Source organism: Lagenorhynchus albirostris, chromosome 2, assembly GCF_949774975.1.
Source record: "Lagenorhynchus albirostris chromosome 2, mLagAlb1.1, whole genome shotgun sequence".
In the NCBI taxonomy this organism is placed as follows: domain Eukaryota; kingdom Metazoa; phylum Chordata; class Mammalia; order Artiodactyla; family Delphinidae; genus Lagenorhynchus; species Lagenorhynchus albirostris.
The window spans coordinates 4,494,576-4,513,951 of record NC_083096.1 but is presented as its reverse complement, the minus strand read 5'-3'; the positions used below and the strand labels follow the sequence as shown (position 1 = coordinate 4,513,951).

At 47.1% G+C, this 19,376-nt stretch overlaps 1 protein-coding gene and 1 long non-coding RNA gene across 3 annotated transcripts; one reads left to right on the top strand and one right to left on the bottom strand.

The window, feature by feature from the left end:
- Nucleotides 1-200: 200 nt before the first annotated feature.
- LOC132507471 (uncharacterized) lies at nt 201-9,966 on the bottom strand. 2 transcript variants are annotated; one of them, XR_009536203.1, is made up of 3 exons: nt 9,076-9,946; nt 2,619-2,813; nt 201-1,198 (listed from the first exon to the last, which is right to left on the bottom strand). It is a non-coding gene; the product is annotated as an uncharacterized LOC132507471 (long non-coding RNA). The 2 variants fall into 2 exon arrangements; XR_009536202.1 differs by lacking the exon at nt 201-1,198 and adding an exon at nt 4,812-4,925 and having other exon boundaries at nt 1,975-2,813; nt 9,076-9,966.
- Nucleotides 9,687-14,514, top strand: C2H1orf53 (chromosome 2 C1orf53 homolog). Its single transcript, XM_060126880.1, has 3 exons — nt 9,687-9,990; nt 12,978-13,079; nt 14,373-14,514. Exons 1-3 carry the CDS (start codon nt 9,727-9,729, stop codon nt 14,442-14,444), a joined length of 438 nt encoding a protein of 145 aa, XP_059982863.1. The 5' UTR covers nt 9,687-9,726; the 3' UTR covers nt 14,445-14,514.
- Nucleotides 14,515-19,376: the final 4,862 nt, after the last annotated feature.

The window sequence follows — 19,376 nt, the reverse complement described above, 5'->3', positions numbered from 1 at the left end:
CTTAGTCATCAAGTGACAACGACCCAAACCAGGTAAGATTTCAATAGGAATTTAAAGAAAGAGAGACACACATTATGAGAGAAGAATGAATGAAATGTGGTGACTGAATTGGACATAGGACAAATTAGGGGGGAAAAAAGGCAAAGCGCTAGTTTACTTAAATAAATATTTTTGACCGTATGAAAAAGACTTGAGTCATATTATAGGGTTCCAGTTCCAGCTCTGCCGTTTCCTGGGTGGTGACTTTGGGCAAATCACTTAGAATCTTTAGTCCTCAGTTCCATCATTTGTAAAAACTGGATATGATTATATATTTTCTATCTTAAAATGTTGTGAGATTTAAATGAAATTGAGTTTCTGAAAGTACGTTGAAAACTCTATAAGATGATAGATGTGTATTAGGGCACCTCTACCGTATATAAGGATTTAGGTTCGGTATTACAACAGACTCTAGCAGATACGACTGTATTCTTTAAGGTTATAGCTCAGTGTTGGGAGAAGGGACACATAATTATTTATGTCTTAAGAAGATATGAAGAGGAAAGGGGTAGAGGGGTAAATCAGAGATGGCAAGGACCGAGTTGGATACATTTCCATCCAGATAAGGAGTTATGGCTAGTGGACGAACTCACTTCCAGGCTGAAGTGGTTAGGTACCTTTTGGTGAATTTAGAGGTTATCAGTTAAAAATAGTGGTGCGAAACGGAGACTGCATTCCGGTATCACTACTTGAAGGAGAGCTGACTGACCAGAAACATATCCTGTGGGTTTTGCATAAGTAAGAAATAAACTTTCATTGTAGAAATTCATTCACACCTTGGTATTGCTCATTAAAGCAGTTACCTTGCTTTGACTGAAACAGGGGCATTAGGGAAGTGTTTCAGTTAACCGTTGATGATACAAGTTGCCCCAATACCTACTGACTTAAACCAACAACCATTTTATCTGTCATGACTCCACAGGCAGCAAATTGGGCAGGCTCAGTTGAGCAGTTCTTTTTCTGGTCTACCCAGAAATCACTCCTGAGGCCGTATCCATCTGACAGATTGACGGGGGCTGGACTAAGGAGGCCTCCTTCACACATCCGGCGGTGGGTACTGCAGTCAGCAGGGGCGCCTCAGTTTTCCTCCTCGAGTGCTCTGCCAAAGACTATCGTGGGCTTGTTTATTTACAGCGTGGTCTCATGATTCCAACTCTGTCTAAAAGAAGCAGGGGGGCATGCAAGCTTTACAAAGAGTGGTTTGTGTCACGTTTGCTAAAGTCACAATAGTCAAAGCAAGTCATATAACCAAGTTCCAATTTAAGTGGGAAAGAGAAACCTCAACGCTTGATGGGAGGAGATGCAAATATCCCAACACGAGGGGATATGAGCACATGGATGGGGGTGGATTATTGAGGTCAATTTTACAAACAAGCTGTCATGAAGAACACGAGATCACATTTTATGTGTATATGAAAGGGTTGAAGGAGGAAATACCATTTTAGATGGACGCTGAATGATGCAAGCATATTTTATTATACTTGAAATGACAATAATTTACTCTCTGACAATTTGGGGGACTGGAAGCCAAAATCCAGCAGCACTGCCGTCCCTCTGAGGGCTCCGGTGGTGGGGGGATCCCTTCCTTGCCTTGCCCAGCTTCCTGGGCTTCTGGCTGCATCTCTCCAGCATCTCCCTCCATTGTCATATCATCATATCCTCCGTATGTCAGTTATAAGGACACTTTTCACGGGATTCAACACTGCCACCTCGGATAATCCAGGAGGACCTCCTCATCTCAAAATCCTTAGCTTAATTACATCTGAAAAGACCATTTCTTTCCAGAAAAGGTATCATTTATAGGTTCCAGAGATCAGAACACAGACATATATTTGGGGGGCGGGGGGCGTGCACCATTAGCCCATTATAGGTCTAAATACCAATGAAAACACAGGGCTTGTGAAATTGGATTTTAAAAAAGACCCAACTATATGATGCTTAAAAGAAATTCATTTTAAAATATAAAAACAAATAAAGGGGTAGGAAAAGTTATACCATGACAACCCTTATCAAAAGAAAGCTGGAGGGCTTCCCTGGTGGCGCAGTGGTTGAGAATCTACCTGCCAATGCAGGGGACACGGGTTCGAGCCCTGGTCTGGGAGGATCCCACATGCCGCGGAACAACTAGGCCCGTGAGCCACAACTACTGAGCCTGTGCGTCTGGAGCCTGTGCTCCGCAACAAGAGAGGCCGCGACAGTGAGAGGCCCGCGCACCACGATGAAGAGTGGCCCCTGCTCGCCGCAACTAGAGAAAGCCCTCGCACAGAAACGAAGACCCAACACAGCCAAAAATAAATAAATAAATTAATTAATTAATTAAAAAAAGAAAAAAAGCTGGAGTGGTTATGCTAATATCAGACAAAGCGCATTTCAGAACAAGGGAAACTATCAGAAGTAAAAAGGGACATTATATAATGATAACGGGGTAAAGTCAAGGGGCTATCACAATCCTGTGTATTTATGCACCTGATAACAGAGCTTCAAAGTACATGAAGGAAAAGTTGAACAAATCACAAGCATAGACAAACCCAAAACTATCTTCTTTAACAATGCTATCGAAATGTGTCATCAAGAAATACCATCAGGGGCTTCTCTGGGTGGCGCAGTGGTTGAGAGTCTGCCTGCCGATGCAGGGGACACGGGTTCGTGCCCCGGTCCGGGAAGATCCCACATGCCGCGGAGCGGCTGGGCCTGTGAGCCATGGCTGCTGAGCCTGCGCGTCCTGAGCCTGTGCTCCGCGATGGGAGAGGCCACAACAGTGAGAGGCCTGCGTACTGCAAAAAAAAAAAAAAAGAAAGAAATACCATCAGATAGAGCAATTGGTGGTGAGAGCATCCTTATAGAATTGTACAAATATGACCATTCACACAGCAAGTGTACAGTTTAGCTACATGTAGAAGATCGACATTCCACAGGACTCCACAGATGCATCAATTTTACACCTGTAGGAAACCTAAAAGGCTTGTATGCTATGCTGATCACTGAGGCATATCCCTCTTGCCCACCACGGGGAGGATATTAACATAGGCCATACTAGGCAGACTAGTCAGACACATCAATGTCATGGATATTTGACCTGAAACTCAGTGTGCCTTTCACTGCAGTCATGGAACAGTGGACATGCTCTTCTCCCTCAGGCTGCAGCAAGAGTGCAGAGAACAAGGCTCTGATTTGTATGTTGTATTTACGACCTGAACCGAGATCTCTTTGCTGCTGTGTTGGTAAGTGGGAAATCCTACAAAACAGTGGCTGCCCGTGTAATTGTAAAAGCACAACACTAATCCATCTATTGTAATAAGGTACAAATGGAATCACATTCTTGCTAGCTCTTTAGCAATGTTCTTTCTGGGAAATACACTGTTAATACCGAATATCCATAAGAGTAGGTTTCATTTTGAATAATTGCATAACAAAAGGGCTAGAAGTAATTAGTCTGGATATTTTATGTGACAGTGATTGTGTGCATGTAGTTTATAATTGGAATGATTGTTCAGGGTTAACAAGGCTGCACTTCACTGTCAACATACACTGACTTCATTTGAAATGCAGCCCATACACTGCACTTACCATTAATTCGATGACTGTTTGGGGGGAGCTTACTAAATAGATTACCAGATAAAATCACGGTTACCTTGTGGTTATCTTAGGATATTGTCTCTCAGGACAATAGACTGAGATCAACCGATGTGTCGATAAAACCCAACACTGATTCTTAACCATAAAATTTTAGGGGAAAGTGCATTTGTATCGTTTCTTTACTGTGTGACACAGATGTGGGGTTTTGCTGCCGTTATGTGTTCATCCATTCATTTCAACAAGCTTTTCTTTTTTAGCATTTCCTATGTACTTGTGCTGCTAGGGATACAAAGATGATTAAGACAATCCTTTGCCCTTAAAGACCTCACAAGCTGCTAGTAAAAAAGCCCTCATAAATACAATAAGAGAGTGCAAATACATACAATAAGAGAGTGCAAACATAGAGACACGTTTTGGATGGAGCACTGAAGTGGTGTGCCCAGCCCAGCCTGCAGAGGAGGCGGTAAGCAAGATGAGCAGTCAGGGAGGGCTTCATAGAGGAGGGAACATAGCAACAGAGGTTTAGGGACAGGCACGACTTCACCACTTCAAGGAGCTGATGGATATCTTTGTCAGAATAAATATCGCGCGTGAAGTATGAACAATCCGTCTCCAGCACTTAGGAGAGGGCCCTGATACAGAATAAGTCCTCATTATTTGTTATTTACATCAATGAGCCATTCTGTTCTAGCTGTAGCCGTGGGGAAAGAAATGATAACAAATTGAACTAGAAGAATGATAGACGCAAAGGAGGACAGGTTTGAGACATAGATAAGTAAAACGGGTAGGACATGGTGATCCCATGGGCAGGGAGATGTGGAAAGAGTGAAGGGTCATGCTCTGAAAAGAAATCTCTGAATTTGCTGTGCTTTTAAAAGAGGAAGTAAACGGGGCAGTAGGACTTCGAAGGGAATAATGGTGAAGTCCATTCTGAGTTTGGGGGTATTTGTAAGTGTATCTGTACAGCAGGCAGGTGGAGAGTAGGTGTTGGGAGCCCACAATCGTGGGTCCTGAGCGGATATCTGGGAGCCGTGAGCATGTAGGTAGCAGATTAAAAACGTAAGCATAGATTAAATCATGGGAGGGCACAGTGTGCAGTGAGAAGGGCTGAGGGCTGCTGCTTTCAATGCAGTCGGGTAAGTACTGTCTGTCCGAGTGCCCCGAATTTAACCACCAAGTCAAGCCTGCCGCCTCACCTTGGCGGTGGGGGAAGAAGCTGGTCTACTGCTCAGTAGAGAGTGATTGCGAGGGTGGAGGAGGACCTGAAATGGCTAGATTCCTTCATGTCAGGCAGCCCATCCACAGCTTGTCTGTCCAGGGAGACAAAAATAAAACGGAAAGATAGGAGCCGAGTGCAGGTGCGCTCTGGGCAGGCAGCGCTGGTGGGCGAGCACCCCTCGTGAAAAAGCCGAGATTCGCTGGGCTGGCAAACAGAAACGGTTATAATTCCCCGAAGAATTTTCTAAGACCAGCTCTGTGAAACAAAGTGTGCTATGGGATGTCGGATGAAATGAAACGAAGATTCCCTATGGGCGACCTTAGGGGCGTGTAACATTTGCTCTCAATCATAAGAATTGAGAGTGAAATGCGCTCTACGTGGAGCATGACATGTCATAACTCACCATCCGGCTATTTGAAAAACATCAAATACATAAACCAGTGTCCCAAAACAACTGCGCAAAACAGGCAGTGCCCGGACAAGACGTCTGTGCTCTGTGACCCCAGCACCCATTTGCCCACTAACAGTGCAGTACATTCATAATTCGTTAAAAGATAACGCAGATAATAACACTTAAAGTTAATCAGAGGCAGCTTTTGGGGGCTTACATCAGACACTTTGATAATGTGTACATATGTCCTGATTGTCAGTAAAATGGCCCAATGCTATTTAATAAATACAATTTAATAAGACCTCAGAGTTAGTATCTTTATCACCCAGTTTTTAAAGTATTTATTTGTAATTATTAATCCATAGTAAATACTTTCAAATTTGCATCATTATGTAAAGAATGTTAATTTTAGAATTTCATATGAAATGTTTATCCACTAGCTAAGGATTACATATTTCAGAATGAACAACCACGGACTTGCCCATTTGAAAAGCCTTTGTTCACTAAGTGTCATAGCAATAGGTAAAAAAGTACAGGTGGGGTTGTGGAGATACAAAGATGAAAAGAGCATATTCCCTACCACAGGGGTCCCCAACCCCCGGGCCACAGACCGCTACTGGTCCACAGCCTGTCAGGAACTGACCGCACAGCAGGAGGTAGCGGTGGGCCATCGAGGGAAGCTTCATCTGTATTTACAGCCGCTCCCCAGCGCTTCAATTACTGCCTGAGCTCCGCCTCCTGTCAGCATGATGGTGAGTTGTATAATTATTTCATTGTATATTACAATGTAATAATAATAAAGTACACCATAAATGTAATGCGTTTGAATCATCCCTAAACCATCCTGCACCAGCACCCCACCCCGTCTATGGAAAAACTGTCTTCCACAAAACAGGTCCCTGGTACCAAAAAGGTACTGTTGCCCTACCATCTTGTTTACAATCTGTTAAGAAAACAGTGCCCCCAAAATTACTACATGTAAAAAGCTAAAATGGAGCAAATAATTGTGGGAGATCAAAGGAAGGACATCTAGAGGGGAACCAGAGGAACAATGAAAAATATTTTAAACAATAAGCAATTAATACTAAATGCTAAGAGGACTGGGTGGGTTGGAGGAATTTATTTTGCCTTTGCAAGTCACACTGCAGTGGACATTTGTTAATTGTGTCCCCAGCATCAATACAGGCCGTTCTCAGGCCTGGGTCTGGGAGGGTTCACAAGGCAGTTCCCGAGACAGGCCCCGACTGCCTTCGGCACAAGCTATACTCGTGAAGATCAGTTCAGGAACGGACACATGATGAAGAGATGGCTGTTAGAACTTCTGGGGGCAAAAAGGCTTCTTCTCGTCCAGGACCTTCATAAAAAGGCTCTCTTTTCAGCTGGCCAAGGATGAGAAAGCTGTTTGCAGCCATCCTTCACCCACGAGAAAAGCACCTGCCTGAAAAGGCCACGAGCAATAAGGAGGCAGAGCTGGGAAAGGAGCCTGAGCCCTGGCCGTGGCACTGAGCCTAGATCAAGTGCTGCCTCACGGTGATGGGAGCCCATCCCTTTTACTGTAACCAGACAAAGCTGTGTGATCCACAGCCTACAACAGAGAGAGGGCTAATGTACCTATTTAAAAATCAATGCCTAGGGAAGCCTAGGGAAACACATTTCTCTGAAACTCCTTCCTCCTCCTCCAAATAACAAACATGTTCAGTATCAACACAAACATCACAGATGAGAGGAAGGGGGATAAAATATATGCCATATCATGTAACATGCAGAGATGGGGCACAGAACTCTTTCTAAAGCAAACCTGGGTGTAAATCCTTCATAAATAAAGTGGGAACTACATTTACCATTCTAAGGTGGAACACCGTGCCCCCATTTTCATACAGGTGTGTCTACTGTGAGCGCAGACAGTCTGAGAAGAAATGAACACGCGCTAGAATAACGTAAGGGTCAAGATCCAAGGAGGCTCTTTCAAACAAGAGATGCAGTGAATGAAAGTTACGTGACGTGCCACGACACTGACTCCCAAGTGTGAAGATGAGACGAAAACTGAAACGGGCAGATAACCTATTCAAAGTCTAAATGACACTCTAATTATCAAATCTGTTTGGAAACAATTTGTACTAAAATACTTTATCAACTCTTAACTATACAGATTTCCAGCTCAGATTATGTTTAAAGATATATAAGAATGCACACACATGTAACGTGAATAGTACAAAACAGCTTTCTTTTTTTTTTTAATGTTTATTTATTAATTTGGCTGCGCCAGGTCTTAGTTGTGGCACACAGGATCTTTGTTGCAGCGTGCGGGAATTTTAGGGATCTAGTCCCCTGACCAGGGATTGAACCCAGGTCTCCCGCATTGGGAGCGTGAAGTCTTAACCACTGGACAGGGAAGGAAGTCCCACAAAACAGGGAAGTCCCACAAAACAGCTTTCTGGGCCTAAATGCCCAAAGGCCTTACTAACTAATGGATGATTTTTAAACCTGGGGATGGAGGAGATAAGGAAAGGTTCTGGTTAATTCATGATCTGCTTTACCGGGTAATCCGAAAGCTATTTTTTTAACATCTCTTTTTCCAAGTACTGTTTTTAAATTTTAAAATAATTAGATTCACAAGAAGTTGCAAAGATAGTACAGCAGTTTCCCTTCACCCAGTTTCCCCCACTGGTTACATCTTATACACTTGTAACACAAATCAAAGCCAGGAATGTGACATTGGAACAAAGTACTCTAGTTCTACCTCTAAACACACGTGTAGACTTCTGACAGGACCAGAACACAGAACTATTCCATTATCACAAAGATCTCCCTTGCTCCTACCCCTTTATATTCACACCTGCCCCTCATCCACCAAAGCAAAAGCTGCACAAACTAGTGTTTACTCTTCCTAGACGACTATTATTTTCTATTTGAACCTGGTCTAGTCTATTTCATTTCTATAAAATTTGGTCTCCACCCTTTGAATTAATGTCATGAACTATTAATAGATCCTCATCCTCAGTTTTAAAAACAATGTAATCAACTGGAACTTCCAGACTTATTTCCCTTATTTGATAATTTGGTTTGACAAAAAAAACACAAAAAGCAAACACACACAACTGATTTATGGTGAATTCCTTTTTCTAATCACAGTTGCTCTTTCCATAGCTTTACTGAGGGTCCCTCCTCAGGCTTCCACGTTTTGAACTCTTCTCAGATCACTAAGCAGTCTCCAGAGCCTGATAACTAATTTATTATTCCAACACAAAGGAAATTGGTCTGCAAAACAGTATTCCGATTTATTAATTCACTATAAGATTCACTATAACAGACCAATAGGGTCGTTTCAATCAGCACCTACCAAGAGAATCCAGATATCATTATAGGTAAATGCAGATGCCAAAAAAGGGGTGGTGATGGTTCAGGGTCATCCTTCTCCTGCACCACTCAACAATCTACTCTTGTCCTCAGGGATCAATTCCTGCCCTCATTTTCTCAAAAAGTGAAGAACACTTACAAAACGGCTACTCTTCAAGCCTGAAACACAGGCTGAGGGTGGGAGTCAGGAGTGGTGTTAATTTAATTCTAACGCCTTAAGTTACCTCCTGGGCTTGTGCTAATTTTCTCAAATTTAATTTTGTGGAGGGTAGCAGAAAAACTTTCATTTTTTGGACGGGAAATATAATTTTAGTTTGGATTTTGCAAATACTTTGCAACATGAAACCACCGCCCGTTCTTCCTTTTGGTCCTCATTTTAGTCTGGGTCAAAGAACCAGGCCGTGAGGGCTCCCCTTCCACCTGCCCTCCAAGCACACATCACCTGTAGATACTCAGCCTTTTCTGGACGAGCCCAAGCGGGTTATAAACAAACCTGGGATATTTTGATCACTTTCTGGCATCTTAGTTGTAGCGATTATGCTGAAAGATCCCAAGACCAGTTTGACACGAGAAAAAAGGTCCACGTGTCACCTCAGAAGACCAATGGAACACCTAGAATGAAAGTCCAGAGAGTGGAAAAGGCACGTTCTTCCCCGTCCCCGCATCGTGTGGGAGCCTCCTCAGCTGCCTAAGGTCCACTTTATCTGCCGGGCAGGGCCGGTGGGGCTGCGGAAGGCCGGGGTCCGGGTCCGGAGGGCAAGGGCGGGGTCGGGGGTCTGGGCTCGGAGGGCCAGGTCCAGGACCAGAGGGCGGGATCCGGGGTCAGGGGTCAAGGTCCGGAGCCGGAGAGCCGGGGCTGGGTCGGGGTCCAGGTCCGAGGGCAGGGATCTGAGGGCGGGGTCCGGGTCGGGGGTCGGAGGGCGGGATCCGAGTCCGGAGGCCGGGGCCCTGAGTCGGAGAGGGAGTCAGAATCCGGAGGGCCGAGGTCAGGAGGTGGGGGTCGGGGTCCAGGACCGGAGGGCGGGTCCGGGGTCGAGGGTCGGAGGGCGGAGTCCGGGGTGGCGGGTCTGGGCCCGGCCTGGCTCTGCGGGAGCAGTACGGACCGCCCCTTGGCCCCAGCGCCCCGCCTCCCAAGGCGGCAGCCATGGCGGCCTGGCGGGTCCCGGCGTCCGTGGGCGCTGCGCTCGGGAGGCAGCCGTCCGCCGCCCCGCCGCCAGAAGCGCCCCGGGTCGGAGAAGGGTTCCGACAGCGCTTCAGCTTCACCCTCTGCTCCGCTTCGCAGGGAGACCGCGGCGGCTCTGGGCCCGACTCGCAGGGCGGGCCGGAGGGAGCAGCGAGGCGTCCGGCGAGCAAAGAGTTAACAGCGGCAGAGCGGAGGATCTCGGAGCTTCATGCTGCCGCCTGCGCGGTGAGGCCCCGCCCCGTCCCTCACGGGCACCCGGTTTGCTCCGCCCCTCCCCGCCCCGCCCGGACCGCAGCCCCAGGGACCACGCGCTTGCGCAGTGAGGCCCCTCCTCCCCAGACACCCCGCCCCGCCCTCCGCGGCAGCCCCGCCCCCTGCAGCCCCGCCCTCCCCGGCCGCCCGGTGATAGGTGCGCCTGCGCGTCCCCGGTCTGGAGAGAGATTGCCGGAGGTCGGTGCAGTCCTGCCTCGGGCCTCTGACGGCGTGCAAGGTTACCGCTCAGAACTTTTCGCTTGAAAACTGGCCACAGTTTCCTATTCCGGGCAAAGAGTTAACGTGGATCTATCCTGAGTATGAGCGCGACTCCTTTCTGATCAGTGTCCGAGCTAAACTCCGGTCGCAGTCTAGGGCCTGTCATCACTGTCCTGTGTGTGTGTGTGTGTGTGTGTGTGCGCGCGTCTGTGTTTGGGGTTGGGGGAGTGGTGTAAGGCATTGATAGAGGAGGTAGAGGAGCTGAGAAGTCACAGGGAAATATGTGTGTGTTTATCTGCAGTATCAAACACTGCCATCCAATGATTTCAATAATGAAAACATAAAACATGAACTTATTTTTAATTTATTTTAATTTTTGCTATCATCCTTTCGTCCTTTCCACCTATCGGAGCAGAGTTACAAAAGAAAGTATAAATAGGCCTTTACATTTTTACTAGACAATCTAGAGCTGTGTGTTCTTCTGGTTTGGGGATTTGACAATTGCTTTTTAGCACCAATATCAAAACTTATCACCTCCCTTAACGCTTTCTGACACAGACTACATACGTTCAAGGGTAGCATGTTTATATTTGTATCATCTTGAAAGAGCAAGTGAGTTCTGTGATAAATATATATAGAAAAGATAAAAAAAGTAGCCTGTTGAATACACTGCGGGTGACCAGCACTTGACATGACTAGTGTTATTTGATCTGGCCTGAACCAGGGGAGCAGAGAAGAAAACCTTGGAGGTTGCCTAAAGTTGACTTTTTTTTTTCCACGGTTAGTTAGTAGGCCCTGAGATCCACTTCTGTGTTGAAACTTTTGCACAAAGACTCTTTAGGAAATGACTGGCAGCTTTTGATGGTTCTTGTTTATACTCTTTTTAAAATAATGTGTAATTTGTTCCCACACTGCACTATATAAATGTGGTAAATAGAAGCAAAAAGTATCATTCTCTATAGAGCAAACACCAGTGGCCTGGAACGACCAGCTCAATCGGCCCGGGAAGGGAAAGAAACTTTTTCTCACTCAAGGAATTCACACAGTTTCATCAGTGTCAGAATCGCAGGTTAAATGGCTGTCTAGGAGACCATAAGCAAACCCAATAATGAGCTTGTTGTTTTTGTTGTTCAACAAATCAGAGCCCCCTCACAGTGGTCCTTCTTCCACACCTGCAGGCAGGTAGCTCTCTCACGTGTGCTGACCTGCATCACTGGGCATCTTGTTCTCCAGTCAGACTGTCAACACTCTTGCCCTGCCTTTGTCTGTTGCCACCATGACCTGAGGCTCACTTACTGAGGACAAATTACGTTTGCGTGGGCAGCCATCAGAGTTTCCCCATTGACTTGGAGAGCAGGAGAGCAGCCCAGGCCCAGGAACAATCTGTGAGGCTCCCAGGTTCCAGAAGACCCCCAGCGATGAAAAGCAGAAAGAAGTCTGCTAACAGAGTTCCCAGCGTTCTTTTGCTTTTCTTCCAAGTCTTCCAACACGGACTTAGTAAATAAAGAAGCAAGGTCTTGACAATCGGTCGTTCTAAAGTAGTGTTCAGTGCCGCTGGTTTCATGTAATCTGCTTCTGCGGCCCCAAAGGATTCGGGAGGCCCCTTAGGCTGGCCTTGGGACTTGATGGCTGGATTTCTGCTGCCCTGGGCTCACTTTGCTGGAATGCCTTAGAGGAGGCCTAGGCTTGAACTCTAGTTGTCCTTTTACTCCACGCTTTATTCATGACGCATAGTTGATGAGAAGCTGAACCAGAACAAAATATTCAGCCGCTGAGGAAGACACTCTGAAGAAGTAGTTTGCCGCATACGCAAAAATACATGTAAGAAGATATTTAAGTGTCACGTGTATTTTAATGGAAAGGCTCTATGCAAGAGTGGTGCAGAGTTACTGCGTGGTAAAAGGGTTATAGAAAAAGCCCAGGAGACAGTTCCCCTTCAAAATCTCAAGGCTAAATAATGTCACTCATGTGGCCCAAATCCACAGAAGAGGTTGCATTATTTGTCTTCACACAACGTGCTTGGGACAGCTTTTTAAGACTATGTTTGAATGTAGATAGAGGATGCTTTCTTGACATCTGAAGTGCTGTAGTAAAAGCTGCTTTTGATCAAAGTCGTGAAGCAGTGAGTGTTAATATGTTAAAAATAATAGTTTTATTTTGCTTAAAAATGGCACTAACAACACTCCAAAAAAAAGAAAACCGCAAAATATGCAGTGGAGTAGCAGACGATGAAGGTAAGGAAAAGTGTTAAATAATAGTAAAGGTAGTGCTTTTCTCTAAGGACTGTTGGTTTTGATTAGCACCTTTTCTGTAAGTTTAAATCATTATCCACATATTTTAAGTACTGAAATTGCAACTGCAACTTCTGAGTGAAAGTTCATTTTCAGCCTCTTAAGCTCTTAAAGTCATTAAATCACCTGTTATTAAACTTGTTACCTAGAAACTGAATGAAAAATACCTGAGCAGCGGCTACATCGTTATTGGGTATAGAGGAGTTCTTGTTTTTCCATCAACTTCTCACTTTTCTCAAACTGTATATTTTCTCCTTATGTCACATAAAGTTGGATTGTGTATAATGTTGGAATGCATTCAGTCCTTAATTGCAAGTGCCACGAAAATGGCTGGGAAGAAGTTTAATATTGTTTGAAGAAAATGTTGCAGTATTTTATGAGTAGGAATGATGGTGAGGAGATACGATGAATACTGAGATGAATGAATTGTTTGATTTCACTACTCTTCAGGCTGGCCAGCTGAACTACGTGGACCCAGCTACCGGCTACATGGTGCTCACCCGGCTGGCCCACTTGCAGAGGGGCAGATGCTGCGGCTCTACCTGCAGACACGTGAGTACCAGTTCGGCAGGATGGCAGCAGTTTTCGGTGCTTCCGTGACTTCGTAAATACCTATTATTTGAAAAACAAGTCAAATAAAAATGCTAAATAGAACCTGGTGTGCACTTTTCACAAGCTGCTCTGGCCATGGACAATAAAGTCCTTAGGACCAACAGAGGACCTTTAAAGTTAATGGAATTTTGTAACGTTTCACCGTGAGCATCAGTTCCTTGAAACACTGTGTTTGGAAATTCATGGGAGTTCTTTATTACGAGGAAACTTTTCACGAGGTTTCAAATAAGTTGTGTTTACTAGGCAAGTAGAAAGAGGGCAGGAAAAGAAATCCGGAATATTGCAAACTAGATCCCAGGAAGAAGCATTTATTTTTCATTTTTAGCTGAATAAATAGATACTTGCCTAACATTGACAGGTAGGTTTTTTATAATGATAATGATTTCCTCCCCCCGTGTCCCTCCCTTCCTTTCCTCCTTCTCCATTATTATTACTATTATTATTATTACTACTACTCCCCCTCCCCTCCGCTTTCTTCTCCTTCTCTCCCCCCCACCCCCTGCCCATTCTTTCTGTGGTTGTTTTCTACTGTGTCTTTAAAATAACCATGAAACTTGCTACTCCAAACTTAGTGCTGTACGTTTCCTAAAATGTATATTTCAGCAGCCATATATCTCTATGCTCACTGATTAAAATGAACTAACTATGTAATACTTCCCTACTTTGAACAAAAAATAAATGGGAATGGGTTCTTCCCTCTAACTTTTTAAAAGCATACTACTAGTAAGATAAATTGTTATACAGTTAAGATTATAAACAGATAAGCTCTGTTTATAGTCCACTTTGACTGTATGTTTGGGGGGCAAGAAGGAGTTATTTCCTCTAAGCGACCTACTTTCTAATCAAGGAATTGACATTAAATGCTTGTATTAACAGTAGCCAGTATTGAAAAATTAAGCCTTCACTTTTATGGATGTTCCTACCTGTGCCATTAGCTGTTTCTAATCAAACCCATAAGAGCTCTGCCTGAATTGAGGACTGGAGAATTTTTTAAGGGTGAGGTTTTGACAGTAAAATTCTTGAAGTTGGAAGGATGCATTTAGGAAGTGATTCTTGGACCCTAATTAGAACCATTTGCCAGATGTTGCCATCGTTCTCCTCTTAGTCTATAGGAGGTAGAACAAATAATCTATAGAACGTTACTAGCAGTCTCTTTTTTTCACCATGAAAAGTGTACTTCTTCGAGATGATTGTTAAATAATTCAACAGTAACTTGTTTTATTACTTTTGCAGTGTCCATATGGTCACGTCAATGTCAAAGATCCATCCAAAAAGAAGCGATTCAATTCACACTTTTATGTTTGAGAAGAATTTCATTGCTGTTCTCCATCTAATTGAGCCTTATTAAAAAAATAAATAAAACCGTAATCCAGAATTGCTTTCTGTGCTGTTAGTACTTGGGCACTAGTTTAATCTTAAACTTAAGCATATATTAATCTTAAACATGTATTAAAAGAACATCAATAAAACGAAAAAGCTAGCAAATGTTTGTGTGTTTCTTTTCTGAATATACATTTATTTATTTATTTATTTATGTTTGGCTGCTTTGGGTCTTGTTGCTGCACGTGGGCTTTCTCTAGTTGCGACGAGGGGGGGCTACTCTTCGTTGTGGTGCCTGGGCTACTCATTGTGGTGGCCTCTCTTGTTGTGGAGCGCGGGCTCTAGGTGCGTGGGCTTCGGTAATTGCAACGCGCGTGCTCAGTAGTTGTGGCACACAGGCTCCGCGGCACGTGGGATGTGGGCTCTTCCCCAGCAGGGCTCGAATGCATGTCCCCTGCATTAGCAGGAGGATTCTTAACCACTGTACCACCAGGGAAGTCTCTGTTTGTGTGTATCTGAAGTGGCACATTGATGATTATTTTCCTTTCTTTTTGCTTCATCATTAGACTTATGTCGAAGAAAGAAAATAATGACTGTTCCATTAACTAAATAGCAGCAATTGGGTCACATCAGTAGCTCTTGATTTTTTTTTTTTTATAGCCTCAGTTCTACTGTTTTCTCCTCAGTGTTAGCAACCCAAGGGAGGTTGCTGGCAAACAGAAGAGTTTGAATACATTCTTCCTTTTATTTATATCTTGAGCTATAAGGAGATTGATATAATGCTATATCTTGCAGCATATGAGTATCCAAGAAGGGCCGTTCTGCGGCAAGAAATGCTCTCATCTTCCATCTGTTCTCCTAATAAAACCTTTAAATCATTCTGACTTGGGGGTCAGGCTGCTTAAGATACTTCGATTAAACCATTCTTTTTTTCTCCCCCCCCATTTTATTCCTCCATCTCTGACGGCACTTTGCAGGCTCATCTGTCTTAGGATGTTTTATTAGCTTTACACCTATTTCATTCACTGCTGCGAAGACCCTGGGCTTCAGTCTCCAACCCAGGTTCTGGGTCCCCTCCCCATGCCTCCTTTTCTGTTTCCCTCTGAGGATAGCAGCCCCCAGGAAGCCTTTTCCTTGCAGGGAAAAGCTGGTCAGTGAAATGGAAGGCTGGCTTTACCCAGAGCTGACCCTCAGCTTTTTCACCGGCAGAATCTGAATGGTTCTCCAACATCTCAGAGGTCTGCCTTTGTCTCTGCCCGTGGCCCTCAATGAAGGTTTTTTCTAAAGCTTTCTAAAAATCTTAAGCAGCAAAAAGACTCTGGTGCCTTCTCCCATATTTGATTCAAAACAAAACACCTTCTAAGCTGTAAAATGAGTGAAAAGAAGCCCATTAAGTCTCTAATGTGCCACGTGTTCATTTTATGTCAAATAGTAAGTCGTTTCCCAAAACTGTTGGCGGTTTTGGTGTCCCAGTGTTTCTGATGTTCCTGACTGTGGGTCCCTCAGCAGCACTGCCCCGGGGCCCTCCTTGGACGTAAAGAGCAGCGTCTGTGGCCTGGTGTTGCCCTCTCGAGGAACTATTTGGAGGAGAACAGGAGAAGGGATCAGCATTGTGACAGAGGAGGCAGTCAGTCTTTCCAGAAAGGTTTACGGACTCCTGGGGGCCACTTTCCTTTCCACTCTTAGGTCAACGAGCAGCCAGCTAGCTCCACATTTCCCACTGGACTTGAAGATTACCATAGACGTCTTCTGGGTGAGAGCTGTATGGGGCGTTCTTCAGCAGTCCCAAGAGGAAGACCAGAAGGAAATGGAGTGGAGAAGTCCAACTTTCTGGAGACACAAGAGGAGGAGGAAAGCAAAGAGAAGAGTTCTATTTGCTTTTCGCAAGTTCACTCTGAGGCTCCCCCCCAGTCCCCGCCCCCTCCTAAGGCAGTGTTTGGAGAAAGCCCCTTGGCAGATGGGAATAAGGTAAGGGATGCCTCCCTCCTAGAGGCAGCTCTTTCCTTCTCCCAGTGCAGCTCCTGCAGTGCCGAACTGGCCCAAGACGGGAGGACCCTTGCGTGGAACTTTGTGACTCTTCCCTGGCAGAACTTCTAGGCTTCCTGGCGACAACAGCCGAGGAGCCGCCGCTGGGGTGTGGGCGGGGAGGGGGACGCTCTTACTCTTTCCTGCCTCTGGAGCCGGGGAGCCGAGGTCTGAAGTTCTCGGCCGCGGTTCTGGGTAGATGCTCGTGAACCACACGTCGGGGATGGCAGCGGCGGGTGCTCCCACATTACACACAATACGGCCACATAAATGGGCCTCGCTGCAAGAACTTCAGGTTCTATTGTATTCGCACCTTGTAAAGTAAAAAGTCAGGTTTCTTACTGGGTGTGTGTGTGTACAAATACACGTGGATACCGAGAAATAGACTTCCCAGTTTAAATCAACTCCGCTGCTCCTCCACTTTTAAGGTTTTTGCAGAGTCCTGCCGCCGCAAGGCAGGCACCATAAATCAAGGGAGATTGATTTCTAGATTGTTTCTAATACTGAAAGACCCAAGGGGAAGCTGGGGGGTCTTGTGCGGTGTTTAGCGGGGTGGAGGGCGGGGATACGTTCCTGCCGAGGTGGTTCTTCCTTTCGCGGGGAAGGCCCTGCCCTGGGCCGTTCTCCCAGCAGGTGGATTACGTGCACATTCCCCCCTCTTCCAAAAGCCACACCGACCCCATCGATTTTGCAGAGCAAGGAAGGGAAGGGCTTTCCCGCCCCCCCAGTGCAACCTGGGGCTCCCACACCGGTGTGGGTGTCTTTGGACCAGAAGGGCCTGGAGAAGGGGGGATGCTCCCAGGACGCGGCGCGGGTCTTTGTTCCCCGCAGGGCGCCGTGTCCTAAGGCGACCGCAAGTCTTTCCCGCGCGCCCGGATCCACCGCCGGAGGCCAGCGGGGTCTCCAGACAAGGCTGGGGAAGGGGGCCCACGACCTGGCAAACGGCCATCGGCATGTCGCCTTCCCCTGAGCACTTTGAGGCCTCACGGTCCCCGCCTTTCCCCGAAGGAGCCCCCTCCCCCCACCTGCCCACTGCCTGTCAACACCTGCCTTTTCATTTTCTTTACATTCGAGCAAAGGCTTGAGTTGTGGACGGGACGTCTGACCGTGAAGGAGGATTAAAACTCGGTGCTCTTTTAAACTATGCTGCAACAATTAAAAGGTACTTCTGGGTGCCAGAAGTATCCCCTCCCTCAGGAAAAAAAGAAAGATGTTTAAGTGTGTGTGTGTGTGTGTGTGTGTGTGTGTGTGGCGGGTGTGTGTGTGTTGGCACCCTCTTGCGCGCCTCTGGAGAGCTCGATCTCTGAGAAAATGTCGTGGAAGAACTCGCAACTGACTCTTGCCCACCCAGGCCCGCGGGATGCCCTGCAGAGCGCCCAAGCCCCACACTGGCTGATCCTCGCCCCTACAAACGGTTTCCAGGTCGGGCTCCTGGCCCAGAACCTCCAGACTTACGCCCCACCATCCTCCTGAGACCGTGGGTGTAAAAGAGAGTAAAAACTCAGAATCATGGGCTCTGGGAGGATTGGAAGATTTCTGGCGATAGCATCTTCCCGTCCGAAATTTGTATTCTGAAGTGTGAGCTTCTGTGTGCGCTTCAGTGCGCGCACGCGCACCTCTGCCTCTCTCTCTCTCTCTCTCTCTCTCTCTCTCTCTCTCTCTCTCTCTCTCTGTGTGTGTGTGTGTGTGTGTGTGTGTGTGTGTGTAGAATGCATGTTTTTATCAAATACCTAAAACGGTTCGTGACCCCAAAGAGGATTAAACCCACTGCTTTGGACACAGATGAGCGGGAGCAACTGAAGATCTTCGGGTCGGTGTCGCCGTCCATCCATTCGACGGCCTAGGCAGCAAGCGGAGGAGCTGAACCTGGGAGGCTTGTCCGCTCCCTGGCTGGGAACACGAACCGAGATAGGGGGGATTCTCGAGGACAGAAGGAGCTAAAGAGGACGGGTTGGGAAGGGGAACGTCGGGGGTGAGGGGAACTTAGAAGGTAAACTAGTAGGAATAGTTGACTGGTGGGACTGGCTAAGTGCAACCAAGGGTTCCGGTAGAAAGAGGGACCCTACCGGGGTGCTCTGAGCTACATTCCGGGACGTGGGACGGAAAGAGAAAGCCTGAGGGCTTTGATTCGCGGCTCCTGCTGGATCCCTTGCCAGCCCTAAGCTGTGGGCAGAGCTTGCGGGGCGGGCGAAGGGGTGGGTCTACCCCCGCACAGTCCCACGGGCCCCCATCCCGGGCAGTGGTCTCCTGCGGCTCGCTGATGTGCGGGATCCCCCAACCCCCTGCGCGCTCGGCCCGCGCCCTGCGGAGGAGCCCCTGCTGTAGCCCAGGGGTGGAGGGGCAGAAAGGGAACGCGGCAGCCCCACCCGGACCCGCACCGTGGAGCGGCCAGTCTCTCTGCTCACACCCCTTCCGCATCCGCGCTGGAGCCTCCCAGAGGTCCCCCCGCCCCCATCTCTGAGCGCGAGGAGCGCACCGGGTGGGCGAGTAGGTAAATAATTGGCCAGAGGCCAGGCTTCCCGGTTCTCTCTCCGTTCCCCGCGGCCTGACTGCGCCCCTGGTTGCTGGGGCGACGCAGCCCCTCGGGAAGCCGAGACCAGGTAACCGGGCCCCCGTCCCGTCCAGGTGCGGGAGTCTGTCTGTGCCCCCGCGAACTCTCGTTTCCCAGGGTTTGAGTCAGTTTTCTCCCGGGTGGATCTCCATCCCCGCCTCCTAGCCAGAGCCGGGCTGCAGAGATACCTCGGGCCCTCGCGCTGACCCGGCCGAGAACGCCACCCTCGAGCGCAGAACGCACCCCAAAGTGTTGGGTTGCTGGCGCCAAGCCCGGGAGCGCAGAGAGGAAAGGGAGGACGGCGAGGGAAAGGCGGGGAGGTGACGGGTGAGCAATCAGTG

Excerpts from the sequence above, each read along its gene's own strand:
- C2H1orf53 (XM_060126880.1), top strand. The coding sequence starts at position 9,727 with ATGGCGGCCTGGCGGGTCCCGGCGTCCGTGGGCGCTGCGCTCGGGAGG. Across the intron at positions 9,991-12,977 it reads TTCATGCTGCCGCCTGCGCG|GCTGGCCAGCTGAACTACGT; the intron begins GTGAGGCCCCGC and ends ACTACTCTTCAG. Across the intron at positions 13,080-14,372 it reads GCGGCTCTACCTGCAGACAC|TGTCCATATGGTCACGTCAA; the intron begins GTGAGTACCAGT and ends TTACTTTTGCAG.